This window comes from Oryzias latipes, chromosome 4 (assembly GCF_053564925.1).
Source record: "Oryzias latipes strain Hd-rR chromosome 4, Olatipes_Hd-rR_3.1".
Classification (NCBI taxonomy): Eukaryota; Metazoa; Chordata; class Actinopteri; order Beloniformes; family Adrianichthyidae; genus Oryzias; species Oryzias latipes.
Window position 1 is genome coordinate 10,647,246 of NC_136240.1, and position 17,330 is coordinate 10,664,575.

Consider the following 17,330-nt stretch of genomic DNA (forward strand, 5'->3'; position numbering starts at 1 on the left):
GGCAGCGAAGCCGCCATAAGTGTGTAAATGTGTGTGTGTGTGCATGGGTGAACGGGACTGTGATTGTAAAGCACACTGGACCTTCTAAGAAGGTAGTGAAGTGCTATACATAAGTATATAAGTATACACCAATTTCACTCTGGTTTAGGGTCCCTCTGGCACAGAGATATGACACTAAGTCAAACACTTTACCTAAGTTTCCCAACAAACAGGCAAAGTGCAGATTTGCCACTAAGGATTTTATAAGCACAAGAAAACATCACAAAACATTAATGTAACATGGTTTCACTCCAAATTAGAGCTGTAAAAGACACAGATACGTATCAAACAATCGATTGAGAACTGATGGTAACAGCAGTAGAAGCTGAAAACCAGATATAAACACGATTATGTTGGTAAAAAATACAGTTCGATCAGGAGGTAAATAATCGATTTCCGTCAAACTTTGTCAGTATCTCCTTCTGTTTGGTCTCTAATGTCTTTGCCTTTCTATGTCCATGTGATTTAAGCAAAATAATGTCCAATCACAAGCTTGCTTTTACCAAGATGGCTGAAGGTGAACCACTGTGAAGGTTGTGTTGTGTGCACTAAAAACAGGATAACACTCTGTTTGACACAGCAATGCAAACAATGCCTGAATAAATTAATGTAACACTGCAAAATGCTGGTTTCTATGTTTGAAGCTGTCATTTTCGGCAGACATTTTGGTTTTGTAGCTTAAAACAAAAAATACCAATAAAAAAAGAAAGTTTTCCTGTTAAATTGCATTTTTACAGACAGGATCTCTGGGGCTCCGCCTTTCATTCCTTGTGGGCGCCGCCCATTTCATGACGTTAACCTAGAGCCGGCCTCTGCAGCGTGTCTGCATTTGGCCCACGAAAACAAACAACATCTGAACTTTCGTAAAGATAGATGTGCATATTGCACATATGAATAGAAAGCGTTTCTGCAGATCACCGCTAGCTCCTTAGAGAAAGTGGGCGTGTCTGTTAGCCTGGGGACGGTGCTGGCAGCACAGACTCTACCTGGAAGGGGCTGTTCTCACTACGTCAGCTCGTTAGAACCTGTTCATTTCCCTGAGTTGGGAGAGAAGGTTTTTAGGGGAATATTCATAAATTCATGAATGGAACAAATTTTTTTTGTGTGGAATGAACATTAAAATACACTTAATAGCTCAAACAATGATTTTGCATGGGTATATAAGCATTTTATCGTATTGCTACAAAGTTAGTTAAATGCTTTATGTATTGATTCAAAGAGAATAATAAGGACATACCCCAACTCCAAATGCAAAACCCCTTTTGGTTTTCCCTTTTCTGTACTGTATGAAAGTCTTTTTAAAAAAATGTGAGATGAATTGTTCAGGTATGGTACAATTAGAGGTGGAGCTAGAAAATTTTAGACGAAGGGGCGAAGTAGGGGTGCAGAAGACTTTGGAAGGGTGGCAAAGGAGAAGAGCTGAGTGGAAGGCCAATACAAATGGAAGGATTACAAATATGTATTTCAAACTGTTTTATTATTGTTATTAATATTAAAACAGTGGTTCTTTTATATGCGGTGCATTTATTAGTCCGTAAAGAAGCTTGTATTGTTGACTTCTTAATCTTTTCCACTGATGATTCTAATATTCACCCAAAAAATGGGGGGCTAAGATTTTTCTTGGGGGGGGGGGCACTGGCCCCTCTTGCTCCCTTGTAGCTCCGCCCCAGGTATAAAAATAAAAGTGATGCACCTTTAGAGTCAGAAATGGGACATTTTGGCTTTCCTTCTTGAAAGCTGCTCTGCAGTTTTATGTAGAGAGCTGGGGGGGGGGGCACAGAAGTTTGCAATTAAAGACCCTCTGAGTGGTATGTTTATGACACTTTGACATGCAAACCATCAGAGAGCAGAACAGACGTTGTGATATCCCGATATCTCAGATTAACCGTGAAGTCATGTCAGCCTCAGTGGCTGCTTGGCCCCTGTTCCAACAACTCAAGAAGTCTTGAGGAATGTGGGTTTGTCCTGCAGTCCGTTACTACCCCCTCTGTCTCTGCCTCATTCTGTGTCCCCTCCCCTCTCCTCCAAACAGAGGTTTCCCAAACTTTTCTCCTTTTCTCTCCAGTTCAGTATTCCACACTGGGACGCGCCGTATCCTGTCTTCTCCACGCGCGGGGCTTCTCGACGCAAAGGCGCACCGACCGCTCTAAGGTAAATACTGCATGTGGCCCACTTCACATCTCTGGATAAGTCATTTGGGTGTGAATGGCGTGGTTTGTAGCTTTTGTTTCAAAAGCCCGTGCTGGTTTCACGGGGATTATCCTGCTATGCATGACTGCTCTGCAGATGGGGACCAAAAAATGCGAGGCTGAGGATGCAGGGCGGGAAGAAAAAGTCACTTTCCCCCACCACAAAAAAAAAAAAAAAAAAAAAACCTGCAAGGAAAATTTGTTAGAAAGAAAAGAAAGAAAAAAGAACGAAACAGTCCAAACACATCGGTTGATGCCTCTTTGGAGCGTTTTGCGCGTTTTATGCGCAGAGCCAGTTGGTTTATTCATTCATAAAGTTGCAGAGGCATGACTGTTCAGTCGTGGACAAACCATTTTCACCTTCCTGTCAGCTCGCAGCAGATGGCTTTAATGGCTGGCTTGGCCCCCTTTTGGGGGGTGGGGGGGGGGGGGGGGGCAGAGGAGAGTGAATGTAAATCTCTTTTAAAATTCTTCACCACCTTAGATGTCAAAATTACACTCTAGACTTTAATTCCAGCTTTGCAATCAAGTGTCATAAGGAAAACCCCCTTTAGTCCAGGGATGAGAGGGTTCATTTGGGTAAATGATTGTGCCCCCCCCCCCCCCCCCCCCCCCTCCCCATACTGTACTGCAGCAAAAATGCATTTTTGTCAGAATCAAAGAAATCCCCCCTAAAGTTTGAGTTTCAGGTCAGGCAGAACCAAACAGTTTCGTACATCTTTGCAAGTCCCTTGTGAACATTTTGAATTGAATTCTGCAGACTAGAGCAGATTTCTTTTTGTTTAAAAGGGTTTGTGCAGTTATTTGCGATTATACTGTTTTTGGGATCGGGTTCAGGGTTGGAGAAGATGAGGTTTGCTTTGCTAAGGCTGTATATCACCAGGGGCCCACAGTTCTCTTTCTAACCTGCAGCCTTTTAAGAAGGAAAGAAGAGCAGAAAAAAAGTTTGAACAAAGTCTGTTAGGAATAAGATTCTATTCACTGTTGTTTGATTAATATGCAACTAATCAAATGTATACGACCTGATCAAATGCATTTTGTTTTTTATGACCTGCTTTCTTTGTTTCTTTACCCCTAAATCATTTTTTTCTGTATACATTAGAGAATAAATTCTCCTTAATCATTTTGTCATAATATTTTATTTATTTATTTCTAAGTTTTTGGTATAATTCTTTTCCTGACATTTTAATTATACTTTTCACGACTTTTTATCTGGGCTGCATGGTGGGGCAGTGGTTAGCGCTCTCGCCTTATAGTCCCTGTTTCCAATCCCAGGTGGGCCTTTTTTTTGTGTGGAGTTTCCATGTTCTCCCCGTGCATGTGTGGGTTTTCTTTGGGTCCTCCAGTTTCCTCCCACTGTCCCAAACCATGCTTCTTAGGTTAATTGGTTACTCTAAAGTCTCCCTAGGTGTGAGTGGGAGAGACTGTGTGCCCTGTGACAGACTGGAGACCTGTCCAGGGTTTACTTCACCCAACAGTAGCCAGGACAGGCTTTGGCAACCCTGTGACCCTGAACGGGACATAGCAGGTTAAAAAGATGGATGGTCATTTTATCCTGTGCTCTCCTGGCACTGACACCTTTTATTGTATTGCATTTGGGTTTTATTTTTATGATTTATTGGACTGCGAGTCTGGAATAAATTCTATCTGTCCATATATCTCTCCCTCCATCTGTCTTAGATTACTCCCTATGATATGTTAAACAGTAAGCTGTTTTGTCCACGTATATAAATATGGTTTATGAGGACCGATGCCACAAACATTTGAAAATGTTCCACTAATGCAGGACTGTAAAACGTAAAGAGGAAAAGTCTTTAACAGCCTGTTTTAAAATGAACTGGTGTGAACCGTTAAGAGCGATGCTGCATAAAAATCATCCCCTTAAAAGAAACAGCGGGTTTTCTGGTTTGTAGCGTGGCGTTTGTTTCTTAAACTCAAATGAAACTTCTGTCCTTCTCAATGTAAACACGTGTTTGACCTGTTTTTCTTAATTTTCACATCTTTCTTGCTGTGTTTAGCCTCTGCTGTGGAGTACACACCTGGACCTGGTCTAGATCTGGTTTAAGTCTGCTCACTCCGCAACCGCACATTGCACAGCAGGTGAGCCGAAGCGGCGGGCGATTGGGTCGGAGGGATTGTCCGGCACACCAATGGGATCAGGGCAGCTGGTTCAAGTGCTGCTAGGATGGACGGTGGCATGTCTGTGGTCGGCTCACCTCGCTGTTGGGGAAACTGGAAATGGACCTTACCAAGCTAGCCGCTTCACTGGGAGTGTGGATCAAAAGGAAGTACAGCGGGTTCGGCGCCGTGGCCAGGAGACTCTGAGAGGGTGAGGATTCTGTGGCAGTTCTTTACAGATCAACCAACCAGCCTTTCAGTGCCAAAAATGTGTAGCAACTAGCCCAGAATGTCGGTTGGTGAATCTGCTTTATTCACTACAAAATAAATAATGAAACCAATGTTTCCTTGATGCAATGATTAGATCCATATTAATAAAATGATTTAGGTTTAAATAGTTGTTTTAAAGCAGGGTTGTCAGGCTTCAGGCCTTAAGGTCACTATCCTGCTGGTTTTAAGAAATGTGCTGTCGACTATCTGGGTCAGGTATGTTTAGCCAATAAGGATCTTCAATGGCTGGTGAGTTGGAAAGCTTAAAGGATGCTGGCAGAGAAAATCTTCTCTTTTCTTTATTTCTTTCTTTATCATTTCTGAAAACAAAAATCAAAGATGACCCTGCTGACGGGGTAAAATATCTTTTGAAATAACACAATATTTCCAATAGGAACCTGGAGAAATACAACACCTTAAAATATATATAGCGGCAGTAAAATGATAGAAAAAAATCTTTAATAACTTATATATAAAATTGATTTGATATTTTCCAAGCATTACCTTTAGACAAAACAACAAGAAATCAGAGACACGAGACAATAAGCATTAACTGTTTAACAAACCGAAAATACATTTTATTAAGGTGCAAAAACCGTATCGATGAAGGAGCAGTCAAAACCCTAGAAGCATTGAACTTATGTTGAGTATCTATTCAAACAGCTGCAAGAAAATCTGGAGGCCTTGAAACCGAAAGATGGAACGGTTTATGTGTGGCTTCAATGTTTTTCATCTGGTTTGTATTTGGTGTTAAAAGTCCAATCTTTAGTGAAGGGCGAGATCCCCTCATTTTAAGTGTAAATGTTACATTTCTACCATCAAAAAGGCTTCTGCTAACACCCCCCCCCCCCCATTTCTAAAACAAAAGATGTTTTCTTGGAGCCAGATTTCAGTGTTTGCATCAGTTATTCCAATCAGTCTCCCATCTGTCCCAGCTTATGGTTCCTCCAGTGCCAAGCCACAGGAAATGAGGTATTCGGATCACCAGAAGGGGGTATGAAAGGGGGCATTTGTTTCACTGCTGTAGGTGACAAAGCAGCTGAAAGAGTAGCAGACGGGAAAAAAGTGTGAAAGACAGACAACACATGGGGAAAAGTGAAAGATAAACAGCAAATTGGGAGAGATTGTAACAAACAGACACTACATTTATTTTTTGTGAATGGGTTTCACAGATAAAATCACAACGAGCTTCAAAATATAAAACCAATAGATCAAATAGATTAAACAACATGTTCAAATAAAAATCTGTAAATAAAAAGAAATTATTTAAATGGTAAATGGCGTATACTTATATAGCGCCTTTCTTCCTACAAGGACAAAGCGCTTTACAGTCACAGACCCATTCACCCAGTCACACACACATTCACACACTGGTGGCAGCTCCGCTGCCAAACACAGGCGCCCGCCTATCACCAGAGGCAAGGTGGGGTTCAGTGTCTTGCCCAAGGACACTTTGACTCATGGGCGTGCAAGGCGGGAATCGAACCTGGAATCTTACGATCATGGGTCGACCGCCCTACCGCTGCACCACGGCCACCCAAAACATGAACAACCTACTAAATTTCACCCACAGGGCTCCTTTAAAAAGAGATTTTTAATCTCAATAGGACTTCCCTGCTTAAATAAAGGTAAATAATTAATAAATACAATTAAAAATATTTCCTAAATGAATAAGGTTAAATCTTTAGGCTTACTGTAATTGTAAAGAGAGGTTCACCTGGTCCTGTTGGAGGTTTAAGCTGAATGTGCTGCAGAGGTAACTTTCCATGCAAAGCTTCTAAACCGATATGGAAATTGACGGACAGCGGATCATATAGGAGAAGTGTGATGCTGAGTTTAGAAACATTTGAACCCAATAATGAGAGAAAACTACAGTGAGGGCATCACAGTCACTCTACATATTTAAACACACATTTTGACAAAAATGTTAATAGTTCCGTCCTTGTGACAACGGTTAAAAGATTAACAGGCAGGAACCAGAACCTAACATTTAAATTCGGTGCTCAGGGCGTGTTAACCGACTCAGCAAAGGCTCTGTTTTGGGGTCAAAAGTCAATTAGTTTTCTTGACTTTCATAACTGAGCTATTTACGTCGCTAAATGTGTAATGTTAGCGACTTAACATATGAGCAGTTTTTGTAAAGACTCCCCCTAAAAACCCCATTCACCCATCAGCACTTCTGATTTCCCTCGTTTCTATGGAAACTGTGCAGCATCACTGTTGGAAACAGTCGCCTGTTCGAGTCTGTTGAGCACATCCCGAATTTATAGGGTCGTTGATTTAGCATCGGTGAATCTGGTCTTGTTACACTGGATAAAAGTAGGAAAATGGCAGCCATGTTACCTGGAAAAAAAATAACTTTTGCTTCTCAGGAAGTGAAATATTCAACACCTCTTTGGATTGAAAGGATTTAAATTTCCTTCCAAGTTCCTGCAATGATGCACTGTCAGGCTGAAGCACAGTTATTTTCCCCCCTAATTTACATTTCTTCTGAAACTTAGTTTGCTATTGAAAAACATTCTTGATAAGAATATTTTTCCTGCAAGACAAAAAAAATAAGACAATCTTTCTTGAAACAAGGATCTTTTTCCTAGGATTGAGTTTTTGCAGTGAACTGTAAAAACAATGAGTTAGAGTTTGCGTGGTGTAATTCATGCAAGCCCATGCTTGTGACCACCACTTTCATTTGGGACTATCAGTAACTCAGCATTTCTGTGTGGGAAATCTGGAGAGAGATTAGTTTAATGATGGTCGTTACTCTGGCCTCGGGCTTGACTGCCGTGTTTATTTGATGGCGTTTTTCTGGTAGGGCTGGGTCTAAGGCTTACCACTGATTTATTGTCTGCCACACCACCCTGAACCCTGGCATTAGTCCACTCTGAGGTGGTACCTGATCAGGCCTCGGGCGGGCTCCTGGGCTCTCTGAGCGGCCTCGGTGATGGACTGTCTGGCAGCGGGAAATGTTGGGCTTAACGTGTTTGATAGAGTCACCCCAGCTTTTATTTTGATACAGTGTTTCACTTTTTAAATTGAACTATTCTTGGGAATAATCTGTAATGGATTCAGCAGAAAGTTGGCCTCAAAGTGGAGATTTTATTTGATTCCTTTGGAACTCCTTCAGAATGCTTCTATGGTGACTCCAGTGTCACTATGGAGGCATTACTTTCCACTTTATTTAGAGTTCAAATGTTAAAAAATGCGTCCTTTAGTGTGTGAAGGAACAGAGAAGGCAAAGGCATATTAAAAGGTTCTAGATGACTTTAAAAATGCGATATAGATGTTTGTACCACGGCATGAAAACCGCCACAGATTGATTTGAGTAACTTTCAGGCAATGTTTTGTCCAAAGGGGAAATTAATCTATACAACTGAAGGAGCCAAAGATCTAACAGATCAAAGTGTATGATGGACCTACATGCTTTTAAGGGTGCTTTCCCAAAAGGACCACCTTAAGTCATTATTTCATGGTGCAATTGTCCAAACAAGTCCTGACCTCATTATAGTTTTTTTTAATAAAATGCTTTTGTCACTTATTCTCTGGCTTATTTTCATTGGAAAGTCCATCTGCATTCACGCTCCGGTAATCCGCTTGCCTCTTCGGACTGGGTTTTGCTTGTTTTGTTCCAAATCAGACTTTCAGATGAGCCAAGCTAAAGGATTGTTGAAGAAACCAAACAGCCCCGAGTGAAATGACCCCTTTGAGGGAAACCTGGTCACATGCTACCCAGTGGTTTTTTTCTTTTTTTTGAAATTTGACTCTTGAGTGTCAGCAGAGTTTATGAGAAAGAGAAAGATACTTTCCCTGTGAGAAATTCATCACGAGGAACCCGGTTTCCCTAACCGCTCAGCCTAGTTAGAGAAACCAGATTTCAATCACAGTCAAGAAATCAGTCTATTTAACCCTTGTGCTATCTTAGATGACCCCACCCTTACTTTGACGTGTTCTCCATGCCATGACTAAGGTGGATAAATGTGTAAAGATTTCATGTAATCCATGGACACCAGTGAAGATCACAAATCATTGAAGAAAAAAGGTTCAGAGCACTGTCTAGTGGGTCTAGATGACCCAACTCCCAATGTTAAAGTGGCTAGGATAACACAAGGGTTACAAAAGTCTAATGTAACCAAGAAAGTGAATCTCATGGAAATTCAAACATTTAATTTAGTGTTTACCTGTCTCCTGAAGTTTCTCTCCCTATTAATTTTCCATAGTATTTTTCTTCTAAAGCCAGGAAACTGCTGAAAACCTGAGTTGTATTCCACAACAGTCCTTCTATAGAAACTTTTAGTCTTTATCCCTCTAATTTTCTTTATTCATTGTTCTTGTGTTAAGTCCAAAGCTAAACAGAAAAGTGATGCAAGTCCTCCTATAGTTGATGCATCAGCCTTATCTGCCGTCTGCATTCCTGCATCGGCCCCACCCCGACATCTGATAATAAAAAAAAAAACAGTGAGCTCTTGCTTCGCTGTAGGCACAAACACATACAAGCAGACACCTATGACCGACAACCAGAACACAGAAACGCACACACAAGAGAGTTGGATCAAAATCCTGGAGAGCTGAGAAGTTCTGGTCATTTTGGGAAGTAATCTTTAAGGTGTCATCCATCCTTTCTCCTTTAACTGTGCTCTAAAGGTTTTTTTTTTGTTTTATACTTGAACTAAAGACATTTCATGAGAGAACAATACATGTAGTTAAATATTTCTTGCATAACCATTTTTTATAATTAGATTTTAAAATTATAGTTCATTATAGTTAATAGATCATCTTTTGATTTATCCCAAAATTGTTCCAGTGGTCGTTTAATTATGATTTTGTCGTTTTAAGCCAAAATCTAAAAACCTGTGTCATTTTCTTGGACATAGTCTAGAAATTCATCTGAGTTATGTGTGGGACTGTTAGTGCGGAATAAGCCCGCCCCCATTTCCCATCACCCATCTGTTTACATGCATTCCCTCTAGCTAACAGCTAGTGTTAAAAACGCTAAAAACAGGATTTTCAGTGGTTTTCAAGTTAATATTTAACTGCACTTTTCTGAAAGAGCTGCAGCTTATTGTGGTTGTAAATTTCTGGGTTTTCCTAAATTACCAGACAAATAAATTGCAGTAGCATGAGTTAAATGTCATATTTCCTTAATGTTCCTGACTGACTTGTACTCCACCTCCTATACCTTTTTTCTTTGCATGGATTGCTGCCTTTTATGCACTGACACCCCACTGACGTGCTGTAGTGCAAGTCTTTTGGCTTCTTATACATTAAAAGGCTGAACTGAACTCATGCTTTGTCCAAATCGTTGGCTTTTCTGTTAGTCTGGCGTCTTTCTGCTCAAACTGCTCTCTGCTTCATTTCTATATCAGTGCTTCCTGCCGCCTCTCCTCATCCTGCTTCCCATTCTTCCTAACGTAAACTTGTTTTGCCCCTTCTCTCTTCACACCACCTCTTTTTTCTACTCCTGCTCTCATTGTTCTTGTTCTTTCTTCTCTTTAATACTGTTAAGAGTTTTTTTTTACTCCATTTTTGCCCAGCTCTGGGCAGAAAAGATGTCTTGGCGGCAAAGCGTGATCTAAATATGTGGCTAAAAGTCGACTCTACTTGCCGCACATAATAAAAATCCTTGTTCTTCTCTGTGTGACAGATCGGTCACCATGAAATCTGGAGAGATGACACACATCCTTTGTTTGAGACAGAAGTCTTATCTAAAGTTACTCATAATTCATAATTTAATTTACAGACTTGATTTAAGTAAACTTTCAAGCTAAAACAGTAGAAAAAAATTAACATGCAAGTGCCATTAATGTATTTGACTGCTTCTTTATGGCTATATTTAAGTTTTAATTTAATACAGCAACAACCTTTTTAGAAACAGAACTTTTAAAAATTTAAAATACTCAACTTTTTTCACTGGACCCACTCCAATGAAAACCACGTTTTTGGTGTTTTGAACGTGTTCTTGTTGCATTTTTCTAATGATGGATAACACATATAAAGAAAATTAAGCTTAAAATTGCATTTCTGAGTATTTCTATACTAAAATGTTTGTGAATCAGAAGCAGAAGAAAAAAAATGCCATTTTAAGAAGCTTGTAGATGTGACATAGGTGCTCTAATTGGCCACAAGCTCCCTGCTCCACTCCATTCTGATGCATCCGCTTCAGACAGGCTGTAAGATAGTGGAAGAGACTGTAAACAAAGGGATGATGGGCAATGAGCACAGGCTTACTCTGACCCAACGGTCCCACCCACAACTCAATCATAGAAAACAACATCGTTTTTTTATGTGGATAAAAAAGGCTTAATCATAATTAAAAGACCACTGGGAACACTTTGAAAATAGATCATTGGATGATTGGAGTGGGACTCAAATCATTCATTCTTTAAACCTTTTTTTTAAATTCATTGCAAGATAAGCAAACTATCACTTCAGCAACAGGAGGATTTCAAGGATGAAACCTAACCGTTCAAGACAAAAAAAAAGATTTTCTACTATTTTAAAAGTAGACAATCACTTTTCCCAATTTCCATTAAATAAAAAAGCATTTTTTATATAAATTAAAGGTTTAAAAGACTGAAAGATATGGAAATTGGAAATAATTTAGGAAATACCTTTATTTATCTTTGCCTATTAAAAAATAGAAACACTGCAGAGACTTTAAAATAGGCACAACATCAAGTAAGTTTATAATTTAAATGCATTTGACACTGAATAATTGTATTTGACCAAAAACTGCTCCGATACCCCCTATCTAATAAACGATGCCCCCGGGACAGAATTGTCTAGACTAAAGAGATGCAATCCGCTGGGAAAACGACTATCGGAACCACCGCCTTTGTTCCTGACAGCTCTGTGGTCTCTGTCTTTGTTGTCAGGCTATCAGCAGATGCAAACCGCAAAGACACAGATGACCACAAATACCTGTCACGACACGCCTTGAAAGGTCACCCAGCACAACCACGTACTTGGAACCCCCTCCATGTGGTGGTTTGGGTGTTTCAGATGAATGCTCACTTCCAAAAAGCACTAGCATGAATCACCTTTTTTCCAAAATAGGGGGAAAGTTGTTTCGTAATTATCTACCGAGGACCACACTGCATTGATCTGTTAGCTTGTGAAGAAGCGGGGTGTGTGTGTTTTTGTGTGAACTGAGCCTCTCTAGATGTGGTTTTTCTATTCCACCTAAAGAAAACTTTGCGGTTAACCTTCAGGCCTCTCGCGGCCTCCGTACTGTGGGATGACTCCTGCATCTGGATCAAAGTTTGCTCTCCCACCAGCTGAGACCGCTGGGCCCTGCTGGAGGAGGACTTTATTCATGTTGCCTCTCCAATACATTAGCATTTAGAAAATATTTTTTTAAATTTTGCTTTAAATTCTTCCCTCTTTTAAAATACCTTCATCCATCATTCAATGAGGTTTTCGTATTTTCTCAAAAAACAGTGGAAGAGATTTCATAGTCGTCCATATTTGTTTTATGAAGTTCGATTCTGAGGCTTGGCCGGGTATCAAGTTTGTTTGCTCTGTCTTTCTGTGTCCCACAGACCTAATGTGTGTGGCTCACGCTTCAACTCATACTGCTGCCCGGGCTGGAAGACCCTGGCGGGAGGGAACCAGTGTATTGTTCGTAAGTCACTCAAACCCTCTTTGATGCTTTGCCACGAAAAAACAAGAGGCCAAAGAACAAATCAGATTCCCTACAAAAGTGAAAAAAACAACTGAGTGGATTCTCGTCTGCGTCTGTCTTTGTTCCCTCCAGCAATATGCAGGAATTCATGTGGAGATGGGTTCTGCTCCAGACCCAACATGTGCACGTGCTCCAACGGTCAGCTCTCCCCCAACTGTGGAGGAGGAGGAGGAAGTGAGTAGTTCTTCTCATCTCACTTACTTTTACTGATATTTTAGCTTTTATTCAGCTTTAATATCACTATATTTCATTTATTGTCATGAATGCTCGTAGGGCTGAATGGGTTTTCCAAAGATATTCTTTTTTTTGTGGATAAAATTGATGTTTTTCTCTCTTTAAGGGCACATTAGAAGCTTCATATCATTTTTTTAATTCAGAAAATGCATTGCAACCTGGTTAATTTAGCATTAAGACTTCAAAGATTCAGTTTAACTCTAAAGAAAATGTTCCAACTCGTAGCTTCTTCCACAGGTAACACTAATACAACGTCATCTCCAAGTAAAACAAAAGTCAAATTAACATCAAAGTTTTAAACTAAACAACAAAAAAATATTGGTAGAGCATAAAAATGAAACTGTGTTTGTCATTCGTCAATGTGCACAGCTGTCCGTTGAGGGGGTTTGGCCGATGTGAATTTGGTTTTGAACTGTTCAAAAATTTTGATTAGTTGAAAATTACACCGTTTGCGTGTATTTTATGTAGATTATATGCAATTATTATGTAAATCTTACCCAATTTCCTTGATTTTTGTGAGATATAAACGCAAATATGTGGTTTTCCACGAGTGTTCCATGTATGTCTAACAGACTTTTCACCCATGTACCACCGATGTTTAGCCTTTAAATCGGGTTACACGCCGCACATATCACATAACTGACACACGAATCAGTAATGAATTGCATATAAACTGTGCAGTTATCATGCACGGTTCATTATACATTAATTTATGTGTTCTTTGCGTGGTTTATTTGTACTTCTGTGGTTTTCACGTGGCTCATTCGTGATTCATCTGTGAAAATTAAAAGACCACAGATTTTCTCACTTTTTCCACGTATATTTATGTAGGACCGATTTTCATCTGTGCAATATGTACATAGTGGCCGTGTAGCATTTAACCTGTGTCAGACACAGCAAAGACCTTGTGAATGGCCACTCTAGGAGAAAAATGTGGTTTCTTTAGCCAAAGACAACTTATCGGTCATCCTGGTCTTCTTCAGACACCTTACTTACTCTCACATTCCAAAAAGGCCACAGACACACAACTTCACTCGCACTCTGTGTATCAGAGAAAGACACAAGTCTCGACACACTCACTCAAATTCAAACAGACTCAGTGCGATCATCTCTTGGCTGTGATCCAAAGGCATGAAACACACCTTTGACCTTGAGATGTCTTGTTGTTTGGTGAGACTTTTGGAGTCGTACTTCTCAAGATTTTACTCTCAACAGATTAAGAAATAGCTGAGCAGTTGTTCCAACCCACTTTCATGTTTTTCTTGTATTAAAGATAATTTGGCTTTTGTTGGGAAAACAGGAAACCTAAGCGATCCAGGCATTTCAAAATATTTTTTTTAGAATTCCAACTGCTTGAAGGTTTTGTGTGTAATGTCAGAAACAAAGCAGCTGTGTCTGATTTTTTTACGTCTCGCTGGGCCTGTTTCGTTGCTCAAACACCACGGTGTCCATGTGGACCAAATGACATACCAGCAGTCTGCCACTGTATCAGATCATCCCATAATGCTCAAACTACAACCATAAACCCAGTTTTAGGGTTTGTCTCAGTTAAAGACTTCCCCCTGCTGCCTCCACACCCCTGTAACAAATGTTAAAGGTCTCACAACTTTATGACAGTTAATAAAGTCAACTCCTGACATTTCAACAAATAAAACCATGGAGGTCAACTCGTTTGGTGATGTGTACCCCTGTTAAGGTTCAAAAGTCTTTTTTTTATTTGCTTTTTCCTTTTATAAAATTAAAGCAATAAGCTCTTTGCCTCCATTTTAAAGACCCACTCTGATCATCTTCTGATCTAGTTCAAGTGGTCTTTTAATTATGATTAACCAAAATAAAAAAAACTGTCGCTTTCAAGGACATAGTTTCTGCAGGGTGGCACGACTTTTTAGAAATTTGCCTCTAAGTTGAAGAGAGGACCGCTGGCATGAAGCAACTCCACCCCCCTCCTTTTCTTCATGTTGTTAAGAGCTCGGAGGAGGGAGCTTGTGGCCCGCTTAGCGTGCTTTCATCACAAATATGAACTCTTTTTCCAATGACATTTTTTGTCTGCCTCTAATTCACAACAATTTAAACAAAAACAAACTTAGAAATACAATATTCTATAAATAGTCTTTATACAATTTTTCCATTGTCAGAAAAATACCACAAGACCACGTTAAAAACACAAAAAACCCACTTTTCATCAGAGTGGGTCTTTAACTCCTATTTAAGTGGATATAATTCAGCACAAATAGAAACAAACTGTAGTTTTACATAGATCTGTTTTTCCCCCCCAAATGTTACCTTCATCCATTTTAATAACAAAAAAGATTTTAGCCCCTGGTTTTTGGCTGTAGATGGCTATTTATGATTTGACAATAGAAATCGGCAGCACTTTTGCTACTTTTTGAGTTGACTCTGCATTACTTTTTGGATTACAATTATTTTTCAAAAGCTCTTGGTGGAACTGGGGCTGTTAATCAAGAAACTACATGTTTTTTCTACAAATTTGGAAGGTTTTGTAAATGTATGTGAGGCTCACATTCATTGATTACCTGAAAACGCTCATTAAACCTTGAACAAGAGTTATTGCTCCACCATCCTGCTAATGAACAGGTTTAGTGCAGAGCAGCTGTGCCGAGGACCGGACAGGGATGTCTTCCCGTAACCATCATTACAAAATCAGTACTGATGTTCTCACCCTAATGCTGAGAAAAAGCTGACTTTTAGACCGACTTGCAGTGAATGCTGGGAAAACATTTTCAAATTCCTCCACATTCTCAAACCTGAATGTACAATGTTCCTCTTTTTCCTATAAAGTAATAGGTCAGAAAACCAATAAATACATTTCTGTCTCTCACTTTGAAAATGTACAATTTACATTTTGTATGTTTTATTTATATAAAGAAAAATTTGTTCAGTGTCAGTTGACTTTTTAACATGTTTAAATGTTATACAAGTCATTATGTATACATTTTATATTTGTATTTAATTTAATTGGGTATTTAATTATATAATTATTAGATGTCGGTAATATTATTTGGATATGTTAAACATTCATTCATTCATTCATTTATTCATCTTCTAAAGCCGTTTTGTCCTTTTTCGGGGTCACGGTGCTGCTGAAACGTATCCCTGCCACTCAGAACCTATTTATTTTTCATGTTTTGTTACATTCATTTATTTATTAGTTATCTGATTTTGTCCCCTCTTGTTAGAAAGGACTAACTATCCACTGCCTAGTAATGGCCCATTACAACCAGAATCGAACTTGTCATGAGTCAAATCTAATCAAGCTTTATTTATAAAAAGCGCTTTTAATGGTTTGAGTAGCTTAAAGTAATTTAAAAGGTAAAAAAAAAAAAGACATAAGCCTGCCCCTTTGCTCCCCCCTTTCAGCTGACACACATCCCATGACTCCCCATTAGGGTTTGTGTAAATCCAGAAATCCATCAAACTCTTTTAGACATGCTCACACACAAACTGGGACTTCCCAGATGTGTAAAAACACCCAGATGTGAGCAGATCACCAGCGGCATAAAACTGAGCCATTTTGTGCTAGGATTTACATTAAAAAAACATTTTGCTTAGTGTGTAAATACATCCTAATTCATGCACAGGACGCAGTTATCTAGAGAAGGACGTGGGGGCCTATTTGTCACTTTTCACCTACAGAGACCAACTCTTATGACAATAAAATAAATGGTCTAATGAGATCATCCCTTTTTGTGTCCAGAAGTCCTTATTTCTTCACATCAACAATTATTTCCTGCAGAGAAAACATGACTTTGAGTTGATTTGTGGAAATCCGGCCAACTTTCCAGGCCCCTATCTCATCATGGGTTCGCAGAGTTCAGCAAATGGAGAGAGAACCTCTTCTCAGTGTGTGCCTTGGCTTCTTCCCCATGCTTTCTTCACCTTTAACGCTATCCCTGGGAGGGGACGGGTTACCTAAGTTGCCCTCAGTTTTGGAAAATCTTCATGCAGCTTACTGGAACATTTTTCTTTATTCCTTCAGCAGGGACATTTAAATCACTCCCAATAGTCAATATTCATGTTTCACATCACAGCTCCATTCTCTGGCTATAAAGTGACAGAAGATGGGCTGCAGTGTTTAGCACTGAATGTATATTGCATTGAGGTGGAGTTGAAACCAGGAGAAAACAAAGGGGAAAAAAACAGAGGCCTAGAAAACCAGTATCAGTTTTTTTTTTCCAAACCTGCCTAATGAGTCAGTTTCTGGAGCCTATCCCACCAACTGTTGGGTAAAGACGGGGTACACAGTGGACGGTTTACCAGTCCACAGCAGGGCGTCCTAAAGAAAACAATCTTTAAAATCAGTGTTATGCTACGTACACAACAGGCAACACCAAATGCTACGGGATATGGTCGCTACCTGATACTAGCGTATGTACCTACAGTTGGAAGAGACTCAAGGCTTCTTCTTTTCCAGCTCTATTCCGATACACGAAAGACTTTGTGTCATATAATTCTGGCCGGGCACAAGCCACAATGATTACTGGTAATTTCTCCTTCACGATCAATTTTCAAACTGTTGGCACCTCCCTGAATTAAAGAAGGACGTCATCCATGCGTCACTACCAAAGCTGAGTCCCAGATTGGTCAAAGTTTGAAACTGACTTAAAAACTTGCTTAGCGATAAATGTAGGCGAGAGTTTTGAACGCGGAGGCCTGAAACGTGCATTTACACACATTTACATAAACTTTTTATTGGAAATGGCCGCTTGAACATGTGTTTCTGAGGCCTGTGTAAATGTAGCATAAGGAGGAGTCCAGAACTGCTTTAGATATTACAAGACTAAAGC

The 17,330-nt window shown here is 39.7% G+C and overlaps 1 protein-coding gene across 1 annotated transcript in view; it reads left to right on the forward strand.

Moving 5' to 3' along the window:
* Window positions 1-2,042: 2,042 nt before the first annotated feature.
* fbn3 (fibrillin 3) overlaps window positions 2,043-17,330 on the forward strand; it is a 73,737-nt gene continuing 58,449 nt past the window's right edge. Inside the window, exons 1-4 of the mRNA XM_004067848.5 lie at window positions 2,043-2,190; window positions 4,247-4,557; window positions 12,149-12,231; window positions 12,364-12,465. Of these exons, the coding sequence (XP_004067896.1) occupies window positions 4,379-4,557; window positions 12,149-12,231; window positions 12,364-12,465 (364 nt within the window). The 5' untranslated portion in view covers window positions 2,043-2,190; window positions 4,247-4,378. The remainder of the gene's footprint in view (window positions 2,191-4,246; window positions 4,558-12,148; window positions 12,232-12,363; window positions 12,466-17,330) is intronic.